This window comes from Ambystoma mexicanum, chromosome 10 (assembly GCF_040938575.1).
Source record: "Ambystoma mexicanum isolate Mex_15411 chromosome 10, UKY_AmexF1_1, whole genome shotgun sequence".
NCBI classification, from domain to species: Eukaryota; Metazoa; Chordata; class Amphibia; order Caudata; family Ambystomatidae; genus Ambystoma; species Ambystoma mexicanum.
In genome coordinates this window covers 886,336,527-886,363,349 of record NC_090932.1, presented here as the reverse complement: position 1 = coordinate 886,363,349, position 26,823 = coordinate 886,336,527, and the positions used below count along the sequence as shown (strand labels likewise).

At 45.4% G+C, this 26,823-nt stretch overlaps 1 protein-coding gene across 1 annotated transcript in view; it reads right to left on the bottom strand.

The window, feature by feature from the left end:
- The window catches only part of MELTF (melanotransferrin), a 421,114-nt gene that overhangs the window by 320,394 nt on the left and 73,897 nt on the right, over positions 1 to 26,823 (bottom strand). Inside the window, exon 3 of the mRNA XM_069618617.1 lies at positions 5,722 to 5,821. Coding sequence (XP_069474718.1) covers positions 5,722 to 5,821 — 100 coding nt within the window. The remainder of the gene's footprint in view (positions 1 to 5,721; positions 5,822 to 26,823) is intronic.

Below are 26,823 nucleotides of genomic sequence, written 5' to 3'. Positions count from 1 at the left end.
CGGCCCGCCCAGATAATTTATATTGCGAAACATATATTAAAACATGGAGAATCAGTGCAGGATGGTGTAGGGGGCAGGGGGTGCTTCATGGATGGGACTAACTGGTGGGAGCGGTGGGAGCGGGGAGCCGGGATCACATAGGGGGTAACTAATCAGTTGTTTTTGCAACAGAATTACGTAAGATAATATATATATGGTAATTATAACATAAAGTAGTGTTGCATTTAGGAGTAGGCCTGAATCCTTGCATGCTATGTTAAAAACACAGAACAACGAGGTCTCATCTTTTGTCTGACAATTACAGTGGCACGGTTTAAAAAGAATAACATGGATGATGTGTGTTAGGAGACATTTAAAACTAAGAAAACACATGGCATTCAGGACTGTGGACTGTCTCCCATCCATGCAGTAACCAGGACCGACCCTGCTTAGTTTCAAAGCGAGGAAGGATCCAGCCCCTTAGGCCATGTTTCTCTAAGTGGTTTTGTAAGGTGGGCTCGTTTTTTAGGCAACATGGCCTTGGGGGGCTATCCCCTTTCTCGCTTTGAAGCTAAGCATTGTTCGCTCAGTTACTGCTGGGATGGGAATCCCACTGTTGCTGTAAAAATATATTTTTATTTATTATTGACTGGTGGACTACAAATACCAGAATGCAATTCAACAAAAGGCAAAAAATGGTCTCCGAGTGCAAAACATTTTTAAGGACTGAAAGAATTTGGATAACCATTCGGACGTCCATACATACAGTAATGGGGACTGGCCCTGCTTAGCTTCAAAGCAAGGAAAGGGCCAGCCCATTTCTCTAAGTGGTCTTGTAACTTTAGCTCATTTATCGAGCAACATGGCCTGAGGAGGCTGACCCCTTCCTCACTTTGAAGGTAAGCAGGGTCTGTCCTGGTTACTGCATGGAATGCAGACATGGATGGCAATCGTGTCACTGGCCAGTGATTTTTCACCCCCATCATTATAGCTGTAAAAATATCTTTCCCAAAAAAAATAATAATAATAAACTGTAACCACGGGTACTAAACTGCACATACCCGCGGCTATCCGGAATCCTTTAGAGCCTCAAATATAGCCGTGAATATCGAAAAAACGGCTGGAAAAAAAATGCTTTCCTGCCCCCCAAGACATCACCAAGTGTCCCCCTCATCTGTACCTACTCCCCCCAACCCCAGATGGCCTCCTCACCTCCCCTCCTCTCTCCCTTTCCCCCCACAACAGACGCTGTTTCTTTAACGCAGTTTGCTTTGAGATGTCTGCTAATCAAGGCTATTGCCGAGGTTACAGAAAGCTTTGTGTTGCAAACTCAATCCCTAGACCCCCTCCAAATTTCACTTCTAGCAACCCCCCAGTCCCCACCTCTAGCCATCCTGTTGGCATTTGCATGTTTTTTGACTTGCAAATAGCTTTTTTTCCAGTGTTTCTTTTTCCCACATCCTCGGCTATAACCTTGAATATCTCTTGCATCGAGAGAAAAGCAAGATGGTGGTCGTTTAATTTCTAAAAACCCACGGTTTTGGGTAAATACCTAAGATATAGCTATCTATTTTTGAGAAGGGGGCACCACCTTCTCCGTCAAATATTTAAATAACTACTGCATGGAATAATCCTAAACCATGCGTGGATTGCAAGTCAACGCTCCGTGCCCAAGCTGTTTTGGACATGGTCCAAATCCATCCAGGGGTTTGTGCTGTACACTTTGGCAAAAATGTACTTTGTTTGTTTATGGGAAAATGAATGGGAAGTAGGCCGCACCTTTGGAGAAAACATTTTATTTGTCTTCTTAATGACTTTTTTATTTTTAATGAATCTTTACGTAACTTTGCAGTCTGGGGTGGCGCGACTACTTAATAACTTTTGGTATTTCGGGCAAATCAGTTACTCGAATCATAAGTTATTAACAATCGAATTTTGAGGAGTTCCTATGGAAGTCTGACTCACCTTAACTATAGGGTGGCTATCGCCGCCCTATAATATAAAAAATATATATTCAAAACACAAATAATGGTACAAAAGTACAGTGTATTGCACTACAAATAAATTCAGTGAAAAAACAAACTGTAGTTAAGAGAAAGTTAATGTGATCAGATTTGACAAGCAAAATACAGAGCAAGAAAAGCTTTGAAATTCAGTGAAAAAACCTTGGTTGCCAGAGAGTTAAGGTGATAAGATTTAATGCAACAAAATCTGTGAAATTCATTGCTCACATTTCTGGCAAATCCACATTAACTATGCGCCCCCTGTTATGCAGCGTATGACCACAACAATGATATCACAGATGACAGCACTGATGACCCCATACATGACAGCACTGATACAACTGGTTTGACTCACTACATTTTGAAATATGCCAACTCTCTTTTGTTACATAACATATTTGTAGATATTTCATACTTACACAGTATATTGTAGTCTGCTCTTGTTTCTTTAAATATAATGTACGGTACACAGTTGTAAGGGTTGACCGACATTATTACAAAGAATAGTATATAAACATGTATGTAATTTGGACAGAAAACTATTATATTTGAATACAAATTCATAATTTTATTTAAAAGAAAATACTAATAAAAAGTATTACAATTCCCATGTCTATAATTAAATATTTACATTCTAATCTTTATTTATTTTCTATAAGTAACTGAATGTATTGATATATTAACCAATATTCAAATTCTTAGACGTGATACTATCACCATGAACATGTGCACAGAATTTTGATTATGTGTGAACAATTTTTTTAATAAAAATTGCCATTTAGAAACTAATGTGCTCATGTAATTTTCAACATGAAAGCAAAATGGTAACTGCATCACTGTGCTCCTGGTGTCCAGTGAAAACGCTACATAAATGCTTAAAAGGTAAGAACATTAAGCTATTTTACGCTATGAATAATGTTAGACATAGGTCTTAGAATAGACATACTTTAACCAAACATATCCTTGACACAGGTCACCAGAATAAGAACCCCAGAACAACAGCACAAAGAAAACAACCAAAGATAGTTACCAATTTTAGGATCATTTTAGAAAATTTGGGAATTTAAAAGGACATCAAGGTTAAAATCATCCTTTAGACTTTAATTACAGATACCAAATGGGGTTCATGATATGATAACGTGTATCCGTTTTTTTTTTTTAAAGAGCCCCATTAAAAGGGTGAATATAAGTGATACAAAAGCCTGGAAATATGTCAGAACATTTGTAAAATGAAAAAAGCAGAATTTATTTTTGATACATGTCTTACAATTTGTTAATTAATAGTTTTTTTAGAAGTTGTCCCTGAAGATGTTCATTAGGACCGAAAGGCCTTTTGTCTCTGCAAAATAAACATTTTTTAAAATGTACTACGTTCACAATGATGTGTTTGTAAAAAGGAACATCTTTGCATTAATATGAAAATTACCAAACTGCATGAATATGAAAAGTATGTATAAACTATAGGTGATTTCACACAGAGGTCCTTCCAGTCATTTGGGTTATCTCACCCAAACAAAAACTACTTTAAGCAATATGTACTTCACAGTGCAAGGGCAGCCTTTTCTGGCAAAAGGACCAAATAACTGAGTAAATAAATACAAATACCACAATAGATAACAGAATCACAGCTTTGCCAACCCACGAACCTTAAAAGAACTCTATAGTACCCATGACTCACTTGATCACCTTTTCAATCAGCCTCTGTCTGGCACCGGCCCGATTCTCTAGCCAAGACTTCCACAAGCCTATAGCTGTGGCTTGACAATTCAACCTGACCTCCATCTTACTATGGACCCTTGGAATCGGCTTCCTCCTGTATCCCGGCCCTGCTCTCAGCGACGATCACAGTCTAACCAACTCAACTCCTGCCCTTCTCTAAGTTCTGCTGCTCTTGCTGCTGATTCTCCATGTTCCTCTGCTCCCAATCCTTCTCCTCTCCATCCTCCTGCTCCTATCTCACTGTCCTAACACTGAACAGTTGTCCTCTTCCCACCCACAGGAGCTCTCCCCACTTTTATGTTGTGGATAATGGGTGAAAGCGGCAATGGGAGAACTGCTTCACTAGCTGGTTCCTTCTTCCATTGTGTATAAAACCTTTCCCCTCCTTAATTTCAGTTGAGGCTAGCTGGAGAGTAATCATGTCCCGCTCCTGTGTGGTCTGCCATGCTGAGGTCAGGCAGAGCACCGTCCTCATTTGTGTTGAATAGACTCCTCTGCCATTGTCCCTTTGCAATTATTGGGCAGCAGTGGTTCCTTACCATGTGCCTCGCGTGAGATCATGATTACACCCTTTGGTCATCAGGTTCCCATAGTTTTCTTCTATGAACCGATCCAGGATTTGGGCCAAACTTTGCCTCCTTAATGGACATGGAGTCATGACTCCCATTCCGCACGGACCCCATCTCGTTCATGTGGTAAACATTAATTTCTGTCGTCCACTACTATTACAAGCAGTGAGAAGACTGGGGAAGCACTCCTTTACAGCCCCAATGGATTGCATCACCATTGTCAAGCAGGGGGGTCCCTCTGGCCACCAGATATTCCCAGTCTCCCCTAAATGGTGCTGCCAAAGTGACTTTGTCACAACATATATAACATTATGAGCCTCATTACGAGTTTGCGGTGATTAGGCATCAAATATGCAGAATGTCTGCCAAACTCACATGCTGTTACTGCCACGCACTCAAAGGGAATCACCACAATACTGCGAGTGGAGGCACTGCTCTCTTTCCCCATTTTTGGAGTCCATAAGACCCAATGGAGATTTTTTTTCTCGGAATTACCACCAGGGGTAATTTTGCTGTGATAATTCTGGAAATGTTTGGAAGTAAGGTGGATGATTCACCTCTAATTTTATGCCTGCTGTACATCCTCCGCCAAAACTCATAGTAAATTGGTGCTGTAATGTGGGAGTAAAGTGGTGATAGCAGAATTACTGCACTTTAAAGCAACTTTTTACTGCACCGCTTTACTCCGTATGAGGCCCTACATACTTTATAAAGTGTTCTGCGTATCACGAAAATCGAAGTGACTAAAAATGACAGCCTTGTCTTGTTTCTCATCTTATTGCAGCATTCTCATACAAGGAATAGGTGATGATTAGTGATTCTAGTGGAATGTGATGAACATTTTCAAACAAGGCTACACATTCCATTGGTGTTGCCAGATAACTGTCCATTGAACTTCATCAAAAGGTATCTATGCATTGAGTAGCACTAGGGCCATGGAAAGTCTGTTTGTGTTGGTGATAACTATTTGTGTAGTTGCTGTATTGTTATGATCTTGGGTTACTCAGTCAGATGCAAAGCCACACTGCTCATTGCATACCACCATAGTCAGTAACAGTGAGAATGTAACTTAGATTTTTGCAAATATTTTCCCATCTGTATTCAGGAGAGAGATGGGTTGATAAGAACCACATTTATTTTAGTCTTTATTTTTCTTATGTAATATGACAATATTTTGATCTCTTCCAGGTAAGTGGCAAGGGGGTGGCATTTACCTATGGTATGTCAATGCTAATGCATAATATCTTGGACTGGTGTTACAGGAAAGGATGATTCCCCAAATGATAAACTAATAAGCAAGATTCCCAGAAAGAATGATGGTCATGCAATTCCTCAGGTGACCACAAGGTTCTAGGTCTGAAGTTACTTGTGGGGACATTAAGCAGGTCAAAACGAAGGCAAGTTGTAAAAATGCATAGGGGTTTAATAATTACGTTTTTTTCTCTACATACCTTGATCATACACCTCCCCAGCAACAGGCTTCAGATTGTACAACTTCCCAGCCTGGTAAATGAGGTCACCGTTCAGTGTCACTGCATCTGCCATGTTTGCCTAAAGAGAAGAACTTATAAATGAATATCTGCATTCCACAAAAAGCATTTTTCTTTTAAGTATCTTTGTGATGCCCAGAGCCTCATTATAAGTTTGCCGGTATCCAGGCGGTAAATCCACCAGGATACCGGCAAACTGTATTACTTTTATCAGCAGTCGGTTCTGCGGTATAACCACCGGATTATGAGTGCCATTGGACTCCATGGGTAGATTTGCTGGTATTACTGGCACCAGTAATACCGGCGCTGGCAATACTGGCGATTTTGGTCGGTAAGGCACCTGACTTACCTCCAGCTATAAGCTGAAGGTAACTCAGGTACCATACCGGCAAACTTTTAGTTGGCTGTGCAGTAACGAGCCGGTATACATTAATACCTGAACATTATCACTACACCGGCCAACTTGTAATGAGCCCCTTGTATTCCTATATTACAAGTAGTACCAACGATCTGAAAACAACAGGGGCAGCAATGATGTGCACTTGCATTCAGTGAGGTGCAAATAACTAAATAACATGAAGAATGTTTTTCTCCAACATAGCAATAGGGAAGTCAATGATTTCATTGGTGGCGGGTTCAAGACTTTTCATATGGTTTGTTCCCCCCTGTTGTGACACAAGAAAGATACAAAATAACGGAATGGAATTGCACCCAGAGTAACTACGTTTTCAGAACTCCTTGGTGGTTCTAGATTAGGAGACGATATACCTAGACAATACCTTTCCAAGTGACAGCCTTCTGCAGGGGACACATTCATGGAACTCACTCCTAAACGGGGAAAGCCTTCAAAACACGTCAATGGTAATATTGAAGTCTTACCAATTGGTCATCTTAAATTTGTTATTTACTTGACAGCTCATTTGAATAGTTTGGGTTTTGTAGTTTATGTCAATTGCATAGTTGAGTGACATTTTAAGGATCTAGGCCTGCATGCTGGAAGAATAACACCGCCATTGACAATTGTGATGCAGTCCCCTCCTGACTTTGGGAACAAACAGTGGTTTTGTCAAATGGCCCAGGTATCACCCCAAGTTAGAGGGGAAGGGATCCCAAGACCACCACCCATATCTCTGTTCCAAGGAAGAGTACACTCAGAAGACCTACAACCCCCATGAACCACTAATAATTTTCACTAGTCCTGTCATCAAGGTGCCAGGAGAGCCCCAGGACTCAACAAACAGACCAAAAAGGACCCACCTAAGAAAAGACACATCTCCACCTGACCAAGACCATATGATCCAGGAAGGAACAGGGACACCCCAGTTCACACTGGTTCAAGCCATCCTGAGGAGGCCAGCCCAGAGGGCACATTATGTTACTATGAAAGCAGGACCCCTCTGTGTAAGAGAAGGGGTGGTATGAAAAAGAACTAGAAGACAGAACCATGAGATGATGGGGAGAGGAGAAATTGTGGAGAGGAGATGCTGGAGGAGAGGCTGGGAGAAGGAGACTAAAGAGAAAGGATGGGGTACGGGAGATACCAAGGGATTCTGAGGTAGGGTTACATGATTAGCCCCGAGATTCACAGTACGGCAGCCAAAGGGCCACCCTGAGACTTGGGGGTAACACAGAACATTGCAGAACTTACCCCAAGATTTGGGTGGTACAAGGATTCAGGGGGGTCACCCAGAGATTTGAGAGTGAAGGACATGCCCCAGGATTAAGGGGCACAGGGATTGCCTGAGGGTTGGGTGTCCAGGAGGTCACCTAGAGGTTTGAGAGTACAGAGGTCCCCAGAGATTTCAGGGTACAGATATTCCCTCTGGTGGGGGAAGGGATGAAGGATGGGCTACCCCAAGATTTAAAGGTGCATGGGGGTCACCAAGATTTGATGGTGCAAAAGTCCCCTTGAGAAACAGAGGTAACACCAAGATTTGGGGATAAAGGGTCCCCTGAGAATCGAGGGTGCGTGCGTCACCCCTAGATTTGCAAGTGCAGGGGGTGGGTCTCCCCAAGATATGGGCTGCAGGGGTCATCCTGATATGCAGAGGTCACTAATATGTTGGAGGTTCAGGGAGTCCCTTGAGAGTCTGCGGTGCAGGGGACATCCTGAGACATGAGAGCATAGATGTCCACCTGAGGCTAGGGGGTGCAGGAGTACACAAGAAAGAAAAGGAAGTAGAGGTACTTGGGGCCTAGAAGGGAGACATCCCCAGAGCAATGAGGAACCTCACTGAGGCCAAGATAAAGGAGATGGCAGTCTGGGTAGACGAGGTGGAGAGGTTAGAGTCTGGGAATGAAGAGGAGAGAGGAATTTGGCCACAAATGACTCTCCAATTACAGGGCCTCAAAGGAGGTAGAATGTAGGCAAGGCACAGAGGGGACATGGAAGGCTGAGGACAGGGTCGTTCAGAGACCAGGAGCCACCAATCTTAAGATAAAGTAAAGTGATAATGAGCAGAAAAGAGGGGATGGGGACAAACCAGGCAGGAGGGACCAGGGAGTCAAAACTGGTTTCTGCAAGTATGCTTTAGAGTTAGAGCTCAGGCAAAAGGTGATGCAGGGGATAATCGGAAAATGAGAATCAGTGAGGAAGGGGGCACAATAGTAGCAAGAATAAGAGTGGGCAAGAGAGATAGAGAACGAGAGAGAGAGGGAGGGATAAAGAAAGACATGGCATGAGTAAAAGCAGAGATAGATCTAGGGGGCTACAAGTGTCACTACAAGTAGAAAGAGGCTCCAGATGGTGCTGTCACACCAAAGGGGCCAGGGAGTTTATAATAGAGGAAATTGGAGATATTAGTTGCCAGCATATCAAATGCAGGGCTGTCTGAAAGTGGTGCCTCCTCCACTGAACCTTTATCCCTCCCTACTTGACCCATCTATTCCGACCAGAGAGAAGCCCGGACTATAGGACCAACAACCGAGAAAGTGAAGTTGAGATTCCTATGAGACCTCTTGCCATGAAATCATAGACTTTTACACGTTTGGAATGTGGTGCCATGTGGCTATTATGATCTGCTCTTTGGTGGGAAGTATTGGTGTACAGGAACTTGAAGCAGAGGGTCTACCCGTGGACTGAATGTGACTTATAAGCGATATAAGTAATTCCCAGAGGCTGTAAAACCATCCTCTCTGTTTGCCTATTTAACTTGGGGGAACTTTATGTTTGTTGTACTAGATGATACCCAGTGTAAATAAATGAACTTTTGGGAAATGAGAAGCTCATGATCCGATCTTTTGGCTTCCACGCATGCCATATCATACAATCAATGCTGGTGTCAGCACATACAGATGCCTCTAAGCTGCCGACTGCCTCAGCCCTTTGCCTGTTCCTATTGAGGGCATAGTCCTGAATCATCCAACAAACACCACCTTCTCCAGTCCCTCCTCTGAGGCCCCCTGGCCTATTCCCTTTTCCCACGGCAAATAACCTGTTTGGAGGGGGAAATGCTCTCTCAACTGACGCTCCCTGCCAGCCATGTGTTGAGGAAGCCGCACATTTGTGAATCAGCAGCATGCTCTGCATGGTCATTCTCCTGCTTGCATTCAGAATGAAAATTAATCTTAATTACAAGATGTATGTGCACTGATTTAAGGATGTTTGAGAATGAAGATTCCCCCTGCTAATAGCTCAGGGAGCTCTTGATTCTATTAAAGACAAGGAGGCGAGCATTATGCTTCATCTTCTTATTTATTTGCTCTCCAGCAGTTTCAACACAACAGATAAAATGTCCATCTTTCCGATGGCACAAACACATTTTTTTTTTTTTTTTTTTTAAAACTTCATTTCCCATCAGCCTAGGCCCTGAACCCAGTGTCCTGGTCATGTGACCTAGTCCTTCCTCTTCCTGTAAACCTCCTCTTCTTTGACTGCATTCCAACTAACATCGTAAACATCTCCTGAACTGGCAACTTGATCCGGGAGGTCCTTGAACTGTAGAACTGTGAAAACGAACTCTTGCATCCAAACTTGCGATCGCGATCGATGCTTTCCAATCAGCTCTCGTGCTTACTCAGCCATTCTTCTGATCTTCTCCTAAGACGGAAAGACAACAGTACAAATTAGGGCAGCGGATACACACCCTATTCCTGAGGAAAAATGCACTTAATTTTTACTCCGTACATATCTTAATATTACAACGTCATCTCTTATCCTTCTCTCGTGTATCTCGGGTGGGAGATTAATGCTCGCCTCCTTGTCTTTAATAGAATCAAGAGCTCCCTGCGCTCTTAGCAGGGGGAATCTTCATTCTATGTCAAGACGGAGGCGAGCATTATGCTTGTTCAAAGCTTCTTACCATAGCTTCTGCCAGTGCATTAATTGGCTTAAAGTAAAATGTTCTGAACGTGCTATCACTCGCCCAATCGGCTGCTTTCAGAATATCTTGCAATGTCGCTCCTTGATGGAGTGGTTTGGATGCCCCCGCTCCTCTTACAGAGTGTGCTCCAAACTTCGCCATGTCTATCCCTGCTAGACTCATGACTTCTCTAACCCACCTTGCTATAGTGGCTGTCGCTACGCCTTTATGCGGTTTCCTGCGCGCTATCAACAATTGCGTCGTCCCCGACGGTCTCAGCTCAGCTGTTCTATTTATATATTCTCTTATGCATGCGGCTACGCACCATTTAGGATGGTCTTGCATATATGGATACGTTATTGACGAGGAGTCTGTCTTTGTCCTCCTGGCCAGATGGAAAGTCACTCCGTCTGGCCCGTATATCATTCTGTCTACCTCCAAAGCTCTGACGTCTGCTACTCTCCTGCAAGAGATCATGCATAGAAGCATCGCTAATTTCTCCGACAGTCTTCCCAGTGCTAGGTACCTATTACTGGGCCAGTCGGCTAATAGTCAAAGCACGACTGTAACTTCCCATAGAGATTTATACCTCGGTTGAGGAGGCTTTCTGCATCTTATCCCTTTCAGGAGTCTAATGACTGCCACGTTCTCACCCACTGGTACTCCATCAATAGGCATATGGCCTGTCGATATTGCGGATCGATATACCCCTATCGTGCGGTAGGCTTTACCGTCCTGCAGAAGTTCCGCCAGGAAATTCACGATCTCTACTAGAGGGGCAGAAACGGGGTGAAAACCTCTCGCCTTGCACCATCTTGACCATTTGTACCAAGCTGCATCGTAGCTCCTTCTAGTCGATGGAGCCCATGATTCTGCGATGAGGCTCGCAGCTTGAGGCGAAATTCCCGGGAGATTCCAACGTCTCCTGCTATCTTGCACACCATTAGCGGCATCGTCCCCTTCACTCTCAGAGGGTGATACGACCCAGCTGGGTCCGTGAGGAGATCTTCCTCTTGCGGCAACACTCGGGGATAATCCGCCATCAGTTCCATTAACGCTGGAAACCAGACTTGGGACTTCCATATCGGTACTACTATGATCAGATTGGCTTCTTCCTTGCGGACTTTTGTTGGAACTCTGCTTATCATTATAAATGGAGGGAAAGCATATAGCGTTTGACCTCTCCAATCTTGCAGAAAAGCATCTGTCCCTGCTGCTACTGGGTCCAGCCTCCAGCTGAAAAACCTGCTCATTTGAGCGTTCAGTCTGGAGGCAAATAGATCTGCATGAAACGGTCCCCAGAGCTTCTCTATCCGCTGGAATGTCGCTCTGTGCAGCATCCAGTCGCTGGTGTCTGTGAGATGTCTGGAGTTCCAGTCTGCCACCACGTTCTGGGCTCCTGGTAGATATTCTGCCGTCACTGCCGGTCCCGACTCCAAACACGAGTGCCAGAAGTCCTTGGCTATCTCTGCTAACAATCTGGACTTCGTCCCACCTAAGTGATTTATGTATTTGACTGCTGAGATGTTGTCCATCTTCAGAAGTATACATGAGTTCACTCTGTCCTTGGTGAAGGCTCTGATAGCAAAAGAGCTGGCCAGAAGCTCCAGGCAGTTTATGTGAAGCTTGAGCTCCTCCGAGCTCCATCTGCCTCCTGTTTGGAGTTCTCCGCATCGGGCACCCCAGCCTGCCCTGCTGGCGTCCGATTCTATTACCATGTCCGGGCGGTCGCCAAAAATGGCTCTGTCGTTCCATGCCTCCATGTTCTGGAGCCACCACTCTAGCTCCGTTCGGGCTTCTTGGTCTAGCTGGACTAGCTGGTGATAGCCGAGCCCTTGCTGTAGGTGTCTTATTTTCAACCTCTGGAGCGCTCGGTAATGAAAGGGTCCTGGGAATATCGCTTGAATTGACGCCGCCAGCAGACCCACAATTCTTGCGATTGTTCGCAGCGATGTGGTCGGTCTGGCGAGGCAGGTCCTTATCTCCCTTCGAATATCCCTGATCTTCCTGTTCGGCAGCTCCAGGGTCGCAGACCTGGTATCTATAATGAAACCTAGGAATTCTATCCTCCTGGCTGGTACAGTTTCTGATTTCTCTTGGTTCACTAGGAATCCCAAAGAGGTTAGTAGGTTCGCTACCCATCTGGTCTGATATCGCAGCGCTTCTTCGCTGCTTGCCATTATTAGGATATCGTCTAGGTAGATGATGATCCGAATGCCCTTCTCTCTGATTGCTGCTGCTACTGGTCTCATCATTTTCGTAAATGCCCAGGGAGCGGACGCTAGTCCGAAAGGCATCGTGGCGAACTGCCATAATCGCCCGTCCCAGTTGAAAGCCAGGAAGGGTCGGTATTCCTGATCTACTGGGATCGTGAGATACGCGTCTTTCAGGTCTATCCTTGTGAGCCAGTTGCCCTGTCTGAGCGTGTCTCTCAGTTGGTGAGTCCCTTCCATCTTGAAGTGGTTGTAAACTACCCACTCGTTCAAGTCCTTCAGATTTATTACTGGCCTCACTTTCTCTTTCCTGTGAACTAGGAACATATTGCTTATAAATTTCGGAGCTACGCATGGCTCGATGGCCCGTTTCTCTGCTAAACTCTGAAGTTCTGTTCGCAACAGGGCTGCTTCTGTTCTCGCTGTCACTATCAACCTGGGGGTTCTGTATTGGATCGGGGTCTGAGTAAATTGTATGTGCAGGCCTCTGACTGACTGAAGCACCCAAGCGTCGCAGGAAAGCGCGCGCCAGTTCTCCCAGTACATCGCTGTCCTCCCCCCTACTGCAGGGTAAGCGGATACTCTCACCTGTGGGAACGTATTGACCTCTTCCCTGTCCTCTGCCTCGCTTTCCTCTGGGGAAACGGCCTCTGGGTTGGAAGAAGGTGTCTGGCTTCTTATCTTCCCAATATTGCGCTATGTTCGATTGAGGCCTTCTGGCTGACTGATAACGACCGGACGCTCGGCCTCTGTAGCGACCGATCCCTCCAAAAACCCTTCCGGGGAAGATTTTTCTAATGGAGGCTTGCGCTTTCTCCAATGAGGTGTAGGTCCCTACGAACCTCCCCATCTCCTTTCCGAAGGTCTCGCCGAACAGCAGTCCTTGCGCGGCCTCTCCTGCTTCGTAGGAGGACAGGTCTCCTAGCTTTTGATCTATCTTCAAAAGCAGTCCTCTCCTGCGCTCTGAGGATATGGCGCAGTTCGCGTTACCCAACAGGCATACGGCTCTTTGGGCCCAGTTCGCTAGTACATCCGGGTCAATTTCTTCCCCTGTGTCTTTCGCTCTTTCTGCCAGGTCCATGATCTTGGCTAATGGGCCTGCTAGATCCAGGACCTTCTCCTGACAACTCCTCCAGGAGCGGTCGATCCCTTTCCTAGGGTCTCTATTCGATTTCGCCACAAACGCTAACATTTTAGGGTCCAATTCTGGCGCTTCTGCTACCTTCCCTGGGAGTTCCGGCCTGGGGCATTCCGCCCTCATTCTTTGCCTCACTTCCTTCTCTAAGGCCTTGCGCAGCCTCTGCGTCATGTATCGTGCCACTCTCAGGGAGGGCACCCATTCCGAAGATCTCGGGTTCCTAATCTCCTCGGGTTGGAACATGTCTGAGGTTTCCACTTCTAGATGATTCAGTTTTCTCAGTCTCTTTTTCGGAGGCGGTAGGCTCCCTTCGTCTCCGTCTTTATCTTCCTCCTCCTGCGAGGATGTTGGAGATTCTACGAATTCCTCTTCTTGAGGGACCTCTTCTCCTGCGTCTCCCATATTCTCTTCCCCTGGGTAGGGGGTCATGAGGCTCGGCACCTCCGACTTGGCCATAAAGGCTTCTCTGAGCCTATTGAAAGCGTCGGATGCCTCCGGGGCCTTTGAATTCGCCCCTTCAGGTTGGCCCGGGGGGTCAGAAGAGTTCGCGCTCTTCCGGGCCTTAGTACACCCCTGAGGGCTCTCTGGAGTGGCCCTGGTGGACGTGCTTGTTGATGGTACGGTGCTTCTGTCCTTTTGGCTTAGGAAAGTCTCGATAGTTAGCAGGCGGTCCTGCAGGGGTCTGACTCCTAGAGCCACTGCCTCTATGAGTGAATCACCCAGCACGTCCTTGAAGCTCTGAGCCAGATCTTCCGAGTACGTGGCTTCTTGCTCCTCCTCACTCCACTCAAAATCGGCCATGATATGTGCTGGTAGGTGCCTGATAGTACCTGAACAGGTGTAAGGGCACGTCCACTTCTCACTCCTTTATCTAGAGGCTGCACCTGACTGCAAAGCAGCTTCTTTACTTTTTTCAGTGTAGACACTGAGTTCACCAATTCGCTCTTATGAGCGCTCTCCGGTAAAGATTATCGATCTAGCTCTGCCGGGGAATCGGGTCGCACTGCCCGCGCAGCGGTTAGCCCCTCCTTCCCGAGGGAGGGAGGGCTCGTCCCTCGCTCTCTACGCCGAGTTCCTCGGCGAAGCCCTGCCTCCGCGAGGGCGGAGGACTGGGGAAAGACGTATCTCCTCCGGCGTCGTCCGCGTTGGGCGTTAACTCTGTCTCTCGCGCCTCCCTCACGAAGGTGGGGGTCTCGCTCCCTCCTGTCGGCGCGAGTGCGGTGTCTCAGGCCGGCCCCTGAGGTGCTGATACTGCAGCACGGGGCCAGGCTAAAAACAAATTAAAGTAAAGGATTGTCGAATCCTCCCTACGCTGCGCGATCCCTGCGCGCTGTCCTAATGATAGGTCATGAGAAAAACGCTATCTATCATCGCTACAACTGATAACCCAAGACAAAAGCTGACAGAAATGCGCAGCTAAGTGAAAGGGTACTTATCTCTTGGAGAGCAGGAAAAGAAGAGGAGGTTTACAGGAAGAGGAAGGACTAGGTCACATGACCAGGACACTGGGTTCAGGGCCTAGGCTGATGGGAAATGAAGTTTTGAAAAAGAAAAAAAAAAAAATGTGTTTGTGCCATCGGAAAGATGGACATTTTATTTGTTGTGTTGAAACTGCTGGAGAGCAAATAAATAAGAAGATGAAGCATAATGCTCGCCTCCGTCTTGACATAGAATCTCTTGTAGCTGGAAGATCAGCAGTAGTCATGTATAAGATCAGCTGAAGGAAAATCTACCCAGTTTGGCACTTCTAGTGTCTATCCGTCTGGTTCTGTGGGGTATTTTTATTTGTGCTGTGCTTCATGCCTCTGGCCCAGGAAGAACCCTAGCTCACTACAATGGGCTACTTCCATAATTAAATAATCACGAAAAAGGGGGAAATGTGTCTTCTTATTAGCCACAATATATCCGTTAGTGGCTGATAGCATCCCTTGTCTGCACTCCACAACACTCAAGCAATCTGCAAGTATCTCCTAAGTCTGAATGCTGACGGTACTGTCAAGATAAGAGGTGATAACTGCCTATGTTTCACAACCATGTCAATGTGAGATTATATATCGAAATGATGGCAAAAGAAGTCTTACAAAATAAATGAAACACATCTTGCATTCACTCAGATTAATTATCATCATCATTATCACAAGTTTTTTTCCGACAAATTCCATAAAACAATACATCATAAGATAAATAATGACATTTCATGAACATACATTAACTCATCTTTGATAATATATTTGTATACCACCTGTCAAAGGCGAGCATTAAATATATAATGCTCACTTTAAACCTAGTCTAAAGTACATTTTCAATTCATTTCAATTCGCTAATAGCACCCTTTCATTTTTCCATGGACGAAAATGGTCAATTTTTGCTTGACCGCACAGTTAAAATCACTGGACAGATTTGAACCAGGCTGGGCACCAAGTGAGGACTCATGATCCTTTTGTGGTTTGGGGTTGTTCCATCCAGTACTTTTTAAAATTATTTGACAGAGAAGGGGTGCCCAAAAATAAATAGTTATATCTGCCTGGAAATATATAATGCTCACTTTAAACCTACTCTAAAGTACATTTTCAATTCTATAATACACAACGCAATAAAGCAACATACATTTCAGACATCATAAGTTAAACATCACGTTATATACCATACCATTTAACAAACATCAATTAACTCACTACCTTCTAAAAAATTCTAAAAATCCTATGGCCACCTGTCAGAAGTCAACAGTGATTATGGGATACACTTTTTAGATCTAATACATGGTACAATTGGTAAATATATTTCAAGTGACAAACAGATTCTAGGCTCGTTGGCCACCATACAACAATAAAATGGTGGACGATATTGTCTAAAGGCCAAAATGTGCAATGGGGAAATATCTCTTTCTTGGCTTAGTATACCATATACAAAAACATAAGAAATGAATATGTGTCTGTCTTGATATCCCTTCACAACCACATGGTTGAATACATTCATTATCCCAAAGAACTTTAGTTCTCAGCCAGGAGCAATGGATAGAACCTCCTCTTAGTCATAAGTGTCATTTCTTGATAATTCTGGACACATTTGTTTTAAAATGAAAGCAGACCATGTGCAGGTATCCATTTTCAAAATAAACAGACATTTTAAAAACAAATAGGACCAGTTTATGATATTCTCAAATGCCTCCATAATGATGTACCATGCTGCGCTTAAGCTTACATATGTGTTTGTAACCCCAGCATTATAAGTGTTAATGATCAAGCTATTGACTTTGAAAAAGTAAGAAACGTGTGAGCTTGATTCAAACCTCTGAGCCAGTGCATTTTGTAAAATGGTAATTGTTATGGGATACAATTAAGAGAAAATAATAATAATAATATGAAGAGTTGTTCAAAATATTGTACATCTTGACCAACAAAGCAAAACAGCTCCTGGGCCATCTGTGCATAATTTTATCTAAAGGAAAATATTATGAGCATCGCTGGGACCTTAATGAACAGGCCCAATACTACAAATCCTATAATGCATTTGGCGGAGAAATGGCAGGCCAGACTGCTACAGCTGAGCCACTGCCTTACACCCTCTAATGCTTCACATAGAGTCACAGAATACTATTTGGGTAGAGTATTTTGCATAGTTGCAGGACAAAGACAACGAATTAGGAAGAGTTCAGTGAGCCACAGCAATAACTATGGTATACGTAGTGTTTACACTCAAGAAAATGAGCGGTGGCTTTAATGTTCTTATTTGATAGCTTGTTAAATGTTGGGTTTTCTTGACCAATCATCTCCTAAAATAGTGGGGGCTTGCAAAAGAAGCAAACCACTGTTAATAAACACAAATAATTAATAATACAAGATCATTGTTGGAGAGGATGGAACCCACGGCCCCTGGTGTTATTCGCTTCCCATGCTAGCATTGTAACCTCTGGTCTACCAACTCTCTGACGAAGCATGCCTGAATGCTTATAGTCGCTGAGTCTCACTCGGGTTAGGGTCATTGCTTCTGCCACTGCCAATCTAAAGACAAAGAGATCTACAAGGCTGGTGACCAGTGATTTTTGCCAAAGCAAATAAGGCTTCTGTTCAACATTTGGCCCCACCTGAAATAGAAATGCTGGTGGTACAGTGTGTGTGTATGTGTGTGTGTGTGGGGGGGGTGGCAGATAAGCAGCACCTAGCGGCACATTCAGAGTGATATAATCAAGCAAATTGCAGGAGCTGCTTGAACCCTAAAACAAGTCGCCATCTGCTGGCATCATTTGTGCAAACCCATAACTCCTAGGACAGGGGGAAGGCAACTAATGTTCTTGGAGTTTGCCTTGCCAGTGAGGTGCTCTACGAGTCACAGGTCTAACTCATAGCTGGCTGTGTAACCCCTCTTTCAGACTTCTAGCTGGGCACAAGCCTCATATGTTGATGATTGTGCGAGCACTGATCTTTTGAAGGGACTCGACTGACATACTGAGTTTCAACAGGACTACACATACAATGACCTACACTAAACCATCCCTTCCTGCCTTCATGAGAGCACTCTAACAGGGTGGGCTGTTTTTTCTTTCCTGCTCTTCAGTTCAATAGCCCCCTTCCCCACTTAACACAGTGTACCATCTAGATCTTGAAGGTAACAATGTGTGGGGGAGTTGAACATCCAATGCATGCTTCTCTGAGCAAAACTACAAATCAGGCACAGATAACAGGGTATTTCCAAGAGGGGCTATGTAAGCTCTAATTTTGTGCTTTCTTTCAAAGTCTTAATTCCATCCCTGTCTAAGGAAGTAGAGACATTCCACGGAAGATTGCAAATAAGCTAAATAAATCACTTTGTTAGGCTAATTAAGGTATTGACTCGTTTTCTTTGGATCAGCATTCTATACAATATATGTATATATTCAGTAAAAAAACAGTGTTAAAGGGACGTTATGGTTACAAGTAAAACCGAAACCCTCCCAGGAATTTGCCAGTTATGGTAAGCAAAGCAACCTTAATTCGCGCCTTGACCATGCACTGCTAACACCAACACCCAGGATATCAAAGATGACATCATAAATGCCATTAATCATATCACTGATGGCATCACATGTCTGGGCCACTTGTTTTTGTTGACTCACATATGTAGGCCAGGTGGTTTAGTTTACTAACAGTTAGAATATGAAATTTGAAAAGGTGTTATATATGTAAACATGAACCTTCTTGTATGTTCTTAAAGTACTTATTTTAGGGTTTGGTCTCACCTCATGGTGCACATATATTGAGCCATAATCAGGCTTCAAACACACAATTCATTTTTTATAAATGATGCACTTTAATGTTATTACCATTTTCTTGTGATGTTTCTTTTTTGCTTAGTTTACTTTCCCTTTATGTGCCTCTGAATTGTATGCATTGTGGATCTTCATATGTATTGTTTGTACCAACAAAATTATGTAGAAAGTCTTGAATTATTACTGATTATTGCATGTTTAACATTACTAAAAAGTCTCATAAAGAGCATTAATTAGTTTAGAAGCCATATTGCCAAATTAAACTTATTGTACTTCTATGTAGCATGCAGCAGCCATTACCTATGTCTATGTATGATTAGGTTCCTGTATTAAGATCAACAGTCCAATATAATATTTTGTTTAGATGAGTACATTCTTTAATACATGAAGTACTTCATGATAGGTCTACTAAACACCCTTGACATGTTACTACCAACATTGTAAACACAACCCCCTATAGGAACTTTTGTTATCACAATTCATTTAATATGTGATGTCATCAGTGATGTGATCAATGACATTTGTGATGTCATATTTGTTGTCCTGGATGTTAGTGTTAGCAATGCACGGTGGTGGCGTGAGTTATGGTTGCTTAGCTTACCATAACTGGGGAAGTTCTGGGGGGGTTTCGGTTTTACTTGTAACCATAAGGTCCCTTTAACAAAGTTTTTTCACTGAATTTCATGAGTTTTTACCAGTGCACCATAATTTGCTACAACTTCCTAATATCATAGTTACCCCCAATATAGCAGCATTTTCGGCCAGTCTAGAAAGTTTGAACTGAAAACGGTACCATTCCCCACCTCCTAGCAACATTTGCAACACTTCGTTTAACTGTTTGCAATTTTTTGCATCATTTTTTGTTTGCTGAAGTTTGCGAACGTCTGACGTCAACACAGACTTTCCGGACAGTGTCACGTGACCATGCACATGGCATAATATCTTGTTTGCAAACTGGTCTGCGTTTTGTGAACGGCTCTGTGCTTCGCAAGCAGTTCAAAACTGCATTTTCAGCTGATCTAGGAACTTTCAAGCTGAAAATGTAGCCTTGCATAGCTCCTACACTTGTTCTTACTGAATTTCCATCTGCAATCCAGGAGAGAGCAAATGCCTGGAAGAATATTAGCACAACTGCTATTGAACTTCAAAAATTGCATCAGCCATGGCCATTCCTCCTCCCCAGGAGCCACCACCACCAACACCACCACCACCAGCTGCAGGGCCTAGCCAACGGAAAAAGCGCAATGATGCAGAAAAGAATCAGGAGGACCAAGAAGCTGAGATAGAGTAAATGCCTATCTCTAGCACCCAGACAGAATCATGGTGTGGCGGTTCTTTACCACTGTTGGGGGTGTACAGAAGGCTAAGGCAACCAAGGTGAAATGCAGTGAGTGCAATGTTGTACTCAGTCGCGGACACCCTGGCCAGTACTCCTATGGGACCACCCCCATGCACTGCCACACCAAATCCAACCACCGGGATGTTTTCAGAAAGGCTGTTCCTTTCTCAGGAAGTAGTAGGCTGTCTTCCTTGACCTCATCTTCCTCAACCAATACTGCCACCACATAGGCTACCCCCGTGGGGCACACAATCCCACCAGCTACCTTGCAAGCCATAAAATAGGCTGTTGATCCATATCCTTCCAAGACAACTGTAATCTGTATATACTGCAACATACCACTCTGCATGGGTGAGCAGTTTCGAAGTGCTTTCGAGGCTGTAATCAAGGAGCATGAGAAACACTGCCCACTACCTTATATTTAACACACACCCAACATCTTCCCAAGAAAAAAGGTACCTTTAGAAGCCACCTTTCACAGTTAAAAAATAGAACTAAAAAAATAAGCTTATAGACTCAATTTGTCTGTAAAGTAATTAGGCTCAATAAGATTCTACAACATTTCCACTAGCCTTTTCTACTATGCTAATGGACAACGCACAATTGTATACCAAAGAAAAAGCAAAAAGCACAGAAACAATTTTCTGTCCCACATATTTTTCTCTAGCATACAATAAGGACCATAGTCCATGAACCTTCAGGACTGGCTGCGGTCTCCGCAGTCCCCGCTCCATTAAAAAACCCGGATTGCACATGCTCACCATAGCACAAGACAGATCTTCTACTTACTGTTATGTTTGTAACACTTCCTCGTTGCTTGTTTTCAAACAGTCATACATCTGTCCACCAGTCAGTTCCAAAAACTCTACATACAAACCTATCAACATATTAAACATCCACGCACCAACTGCCACTTAAGAATGTTCTAGAAATATTTTGCATCTGCATTTCCCTTGCTTATCCCAATAAATTGTACACACTGCTGCTATAAATGCACATATGCATTGTGCAGTAAAAGAAGTGCATGAATAGAAAGGGGAGTAGGGATTGCCAAGTGCTGATAAGAGCCCAGAAGGAAAGTGCGAAGAGATGCCAAGGTGGGAGGCCACTGGCTAACTGCTGGGGCAGAGGAGTCCCATGGGTGGGGTACACAGCCGCTAGACGGTAGACCCGCAAAGCCAGTGCTGAAGGGGAGCGGGGGAGTACTGGTTTCTACTAGATATAGGGCCTAGAACCTGTGAGGTTCATGAGGGGCCAGGCCACCAGTCTCAGTGGCAGTGGTGTGAGTTCTCAGGGAAGGAATTCAGTAAAACAGGAAGAGGTCTACAGAATTTAAGGAAGTCCAGCTTACGTATAAGAGGAGCAGGAAGGCTGTTGCAAAGAGAGGCACCGGCCGAAGAGAGAGAAATGCCTCCCGCTCTCTGGTTCAAAAAGCGTTTGACAAGCAGAGAATTAGAGTTAGAGAAGCAGTGGGCTCTTGGCTGGGGAGTATTTAGGGAGACCACATTGGAGATATTTTAGTCCCAGGCTCTGTTATATCATTACATTCACTTTGCTGATAAGGATGACAGGACACATCTATCTATAACACTTTCTTTATTCAACTCTGATGCCTCTTCCTCCATGAGGCTCCTCCCTTTCCTCCTTCCGCATCTCTGTCCCATTAAACCTTGAGTCCTTTGCGCTTTCCTTCACAACAACTCCCCCTCACATATCTCATTACGTCTCTGTTACAACTCTTCAATGAGTCTGCAGAACCTTTTGATCATACATTTCGGTCGCTCTTCTGGGTCAATCTCTTCTCCTCTTTCTGCTGGTTTGTCGACCTCATTCTCATCTTCTCCTTCCTCTGGTGTTCTTGTTTCTTGTCCAGTGTCTCTGTTGGGCATGAAATGCTTGAAAAAGGATGCATTCCTCCTGACTGCCCTCTGGGTGTTGGCGGCAGTCACCATGGTCCCTTTTATGCCGATTACCCGAAGAGGTGTGCTGTCAAAGTTTGCGTCCGTCTTCCTCTGTGTCCGTTGATTCACAAGCACCTCTTCTCCTTCCTTGAACTCCTTCACTCTTGCTTTCCGGGTTCTGTCTGTTCGTTCCTTTGTGGCTTCCTTTGCCTGCGCATCTCTGTTTCTAACCTCATCTTCTAGACAATCTCTGTCTTCAGGTTGTCTCTGAAGGCCGTGGGTCACTTGGGGCATGCATGTTTTGGCCTGGTACACTCTCATTAGATCTCCGGGTGGTACTCCTGTTACCAAATGTGGCGTGTTCCTGTAATGGCGTAGCATGCAGCATAGGGCATGTTGGATAGGCATGCCCTCAATGATTACCTTTTGGATGGTCCGCTTTATTGATGAAATAAACCGCTTTTCCATACCGTTGGCTTAAAGCCATAGTGGTGTTAGACTCTGGTGGGTGAACCCCATGTGTTTCGCAAACCTGTAAAAGTCCAGTCCATTGAATGGCGGCCCATTGTCCGTCTTGACTGAGACTGGGATGCCCCATTTGCTGAATACCTCATCTATAACCCCTGCAGTTTTTGCAAACGATGTGGATGACGTGTGCCTGACGATGGAAAATCTGGAGAACTCATCTGCTATTATCAATAAGTAGTCCCCAGTCTCGAGTGGCCGGAAGAAGTCCATCACAACACCTTGCCACACCTTCTCTGGTATGCACATCGGTTACATAGGTAGTGGTGGCTCGCTACTCGTTGCACACTGACATGGTAGACATCTTCTTGCCACCTCCTCCACCATCACATCCATGCATGGAAACCATGCTGACTGTCAGAGTAGTTTCTTGGTTGCCTTTACCCCTGTGTGACCTTTGTGTGCCAACATCACCAACCCCCTCCGAAGGGACGATGGGATGACAATGCAACATCCTCTTAGGAGTATCCCTTGCTCTGACACAGCTAGGTTGGTGCTGATCTTTGTTAGGCGTTCTAGCTCCTGCTAGTTCACTCCTTCTTGGCGATGCAACAGTCTCTTGTAGTCTCTCCATTTGGTCTCAGCGGTTACTTCTTTGGCCCATCTGGTGGATGGGTCAGCGTGAGTGGCTCTGGCCAGATCTTTGGTGGTGATTGCAGGCGGTAGAGCTTGTTCTGTGACATAGTGCAAGTATTCCGCATCGCTGTCTCTTGGATGTAGATTGTCCTTTGCTGGGTGTCTCAAAATGTAATTAGACAGGTTACTGTCACCCGCTGCCTGTGCGTGATGATGTTGTCATATTCTTAGAAGCGAATGCCCCACCTCTCTATTCTGGGTGGCACCTTTGTCCTCAGGTTGCTGAATAGCGAAAAGAGAGCCTGGTGGTTTGTTACGAGGGTGAACCTCTTCCTGATCACACAGTGGTGGAAGTATTCGCAGGCCCACACCGTGGCCAAACTCTCTTTCTCTACCTGCGAGTATGCAATCTCCCTCTGGGACAGGGACCTGCTCACGTATTCCACAACGCAGCTTGCAGGAGCATCTGGCTTCTCGCGTTGCACCAGTATGGCACCAAGTCCAACCGGACTGCGGTCGACCACCAGTTCTGTGTGCCACTGTGGATTTAAGTATGCTTGGCGTGTTGCATTCGTCAGTTCCGATTTGTTTCTCTCAAATGCCTCCTGGCAATCCCATGAGCAGTAGATAGGTTCATCTTTCCTTAGCAGTCTTCTCAGTGGTGCTGCGGTGATGGTGTACCACTGGAGATACCGGCTGCAGTAGCATGCCATTCCAAGGAAGGCTCTGACCTCCACCACTTGGCCGGGAGGAGGAGGTGTCTAATGGTCTCCTGGAAGATCTCCGCTGCCGACGAAATTCCAAAATTCAGCTGCTTGTATCGAAAAAGGCCACCATGAGTGGAGAACATAGCTATCCCTCTGGAGTCCGGACGTACTTTCAACTGATTGAGGTCCAACTTGGGGAATTTCATCACATAGTTTAGGCTCACAATCATGTCCTCTATTTTCGGGCCTGGGTGTCTGTCTCTTTCAATTGCGGTGTTCGCCTCTCTCATGTCTACACAGAGCCGAAGTCTATTTCCGTCTTTGGGCATCACAACCAGGTGTGAGATGCACGGTGTGGGCCCTGTTGTGTGTTCAATGATGTCATCTTCCGATAGTTGTTTCAGTTCCCATGACACAGCTTCCTGTAAGTGGAAACACACTCTTCTCGGGTGTTGTGGGACCGGCTACACTCGGTCATTGATGTGCAGGCGGATGACCGTGCCTTTCAGTTTTCTGAAGCCTTTGAAGAGTACAGGAAATTCTTCTTTGATCATCCCCTTGTTGACTTGTGAACCTTTCAGGTGGCATATAGATTCTTGGCCGTACCGATCCCCACTGCATATCACTACCTCGTGGTCTTGGAATTTTATGTCTATCAGTCCTAATACGTTCGCTGTTCGCTAGCTGAGCAGGCATTTTCCCCGAACTGGGCTTCTGAATACATGTATGACGGCGTCAAATTCCTTTCCTTTAAATGAAAATGTCTTTTGGATTTGTCCCAATGATGGGCGCGGTACGCTGACTCCCCATTGGAAGATTTGCGCCTTCGATAGCGTCAGGACCTGTGTACTTCCCGGTAGCAGAAATTCCTGTTCCTCCCATGATATTGACAGTGGACCCTGTGTCTATGAGGAACTAGTGTGTGACAACGTCCATCCTCACTAGCACTTTGGGTGCCTCGCTGCTCTCCTGCTCATCATGTAAGAAGTTGACATACACGTTGGGAAATTCTGGGTCCTGTCCGTATGAGAATGCATCCTGCTTTGCATATGGGTCATCCGGGTAGCAGTAGAAGTCAGCATAGTATTCTGGCTGTGGTAGCTGATCATTCGTAGGGGGGTCCCCATATTCTGTGCCTTGTTCCATTGCCTTCACCATTCCTCTTGGCTGTTGAGGATAAAACTGTGGTTGTCTCCACTGTGTGGCTAGTGGATTTGGTCTGTATGGTTTCTCCAGTTGTTCATTGGCAAATTGGTGGGAATGACCTGCCCTCCCAGCAGACGGCCTGGAAGTGGCTGTCTCTGCTGCACCTGGAGCATCATTTGCTCATTGATGGGCAGGGGCATGCATGAGGAAAGATGTGGCCACATCGGTAGCAGAGCCTCTGCGGGCGTGGTCCTGGTCTCATTTGCGGGTATCTTTCTCTTTGCGGACCTCTTGGTGTGGTTTGGTGGTCTGGCGGACCCCGTCCTGCGTCTCTGACACTGGTGAAAGCTGCTACTGCGTCATCTCTCTCTGGTTTCTTTTTCTGTGTTTCTATGGCGGATGCTTGGATCTCCACCCTCTCATGGACTATAGCCATCTCAATCAATTTGATTGTCAGGGGCTTCTTCAGGAGTTGTTTTGCAGGAACTGAGGGCATAAATCAGGACTAAATCAGACAGAGCCATATTGCTTCGTCATCCGAAAGAGCTTAGAATTGGCAGTGGACTAACTTCTGGCGCAGTCCAGTAATGAACTCCTCCACCGTCTCATGGGATGCCTGTTGACATTGATAAAACATATACCGCTCATAGTCTCTGTTGGGCTGTAATACAAGTTTCTTGTACAGGTCTGCCACCAGGGCATTGTACGTGTCTCTGGGATGGTGATGACATTTATTTCTGTCCCCGCCAAGTTAATGAAAACGTCTTCCAACAAGGGTGACTTCTCTTCTCCAGCTGCCTTGATGAACCTTGCAAAGTCCTTGACCCACGCAGTCCATCTGGGTCATCTGCTGGGCTGTGGTTGGAGACTAAATGGGCTCAGTTTCCTCAGAAATGCGATGTTGCCGGTGGGTGGTTGTGCTGCACCCTGTGCCTCAGTTTGGTCTACCATGGTGGCCAGCAAGTATGGCCTTCGGCGTCACTGTGGTCTGAGGTGGGTGTTGGCTGTGACTACTGGTGTTTGTTTTCAGCGGGGTGTTCAGTGGGGCTGTGTCTTCCACTTCGTGTCGCTGTTCCCTTTGGTTGTAGTCACTGCTGGTCTTCACTCCCTCTGGGGTGCAATAGTGGTGCCCCAGTCATGCAGTTGGTGGCCTGAGCCGGGGGCGGGTTGGGCAATTTGTGTCCATGAGGCTGGATTGTGCTGCCCGTGGGGCTGGCAGTGCAGTCCTTTGCTTGGTTATTTTTATCTGGTTCATACATTTAGTTTCTTCTCAGGCGCGTGGGCAGGGCTGTCCCCTGAGGCCTTGGGACAGAGTGGCAGTTGAAAACGGCGCATAGGCCATGTTGGATGGGCCTCTGATTACGGTGGGCTGGCCCTGCATTATACACTTTTGCGAGCGCGAACTGCCGGCATGGTCCGCCTGCAGGACACATCCAGGGCTGGATCGGGCATGCGGATGTGCGCAGGAGAGGCTCTGGTTGCACACCCATGGTCTAAGGACGCTGGTCTTGGTCTTCTCCTCTCCCCAGGACAGGCAGGTGGGCCCAGATGGACGCCGGAATGTTGGCAGGTCGATCATCTGGTCGGTCCACAGAAGGACGGCTGCCTCGCACACTGACTGGGCGAGTAATCTGTTACACTTTATCCTCATTTCCAGTTGTTATATCATTACTTTCACTTTGCTGATAAGGACGACAGGCCACATCTATCTCTAACACTTTCTTTATTCAACTCTGATGCTTCTTCCTCCCTGAGGCTCCTCCCTTTCCTCGCTCTGCAGCACTGTCCCACTAACCCCTTGAGTCCCTTGCGCTTCCCTTCACAACAGGCCCCAGAAATCCTTTTCAATAATACAGAGCATCTTGAATTTCATCCTTGCAACCACCAGGAGCCAATGTACACATTTTAGGGCTGCAGGGATATGATCCCTGGGCTTGAGGCCAAGGATACATCTTGCAGCCCTATTCTAGAT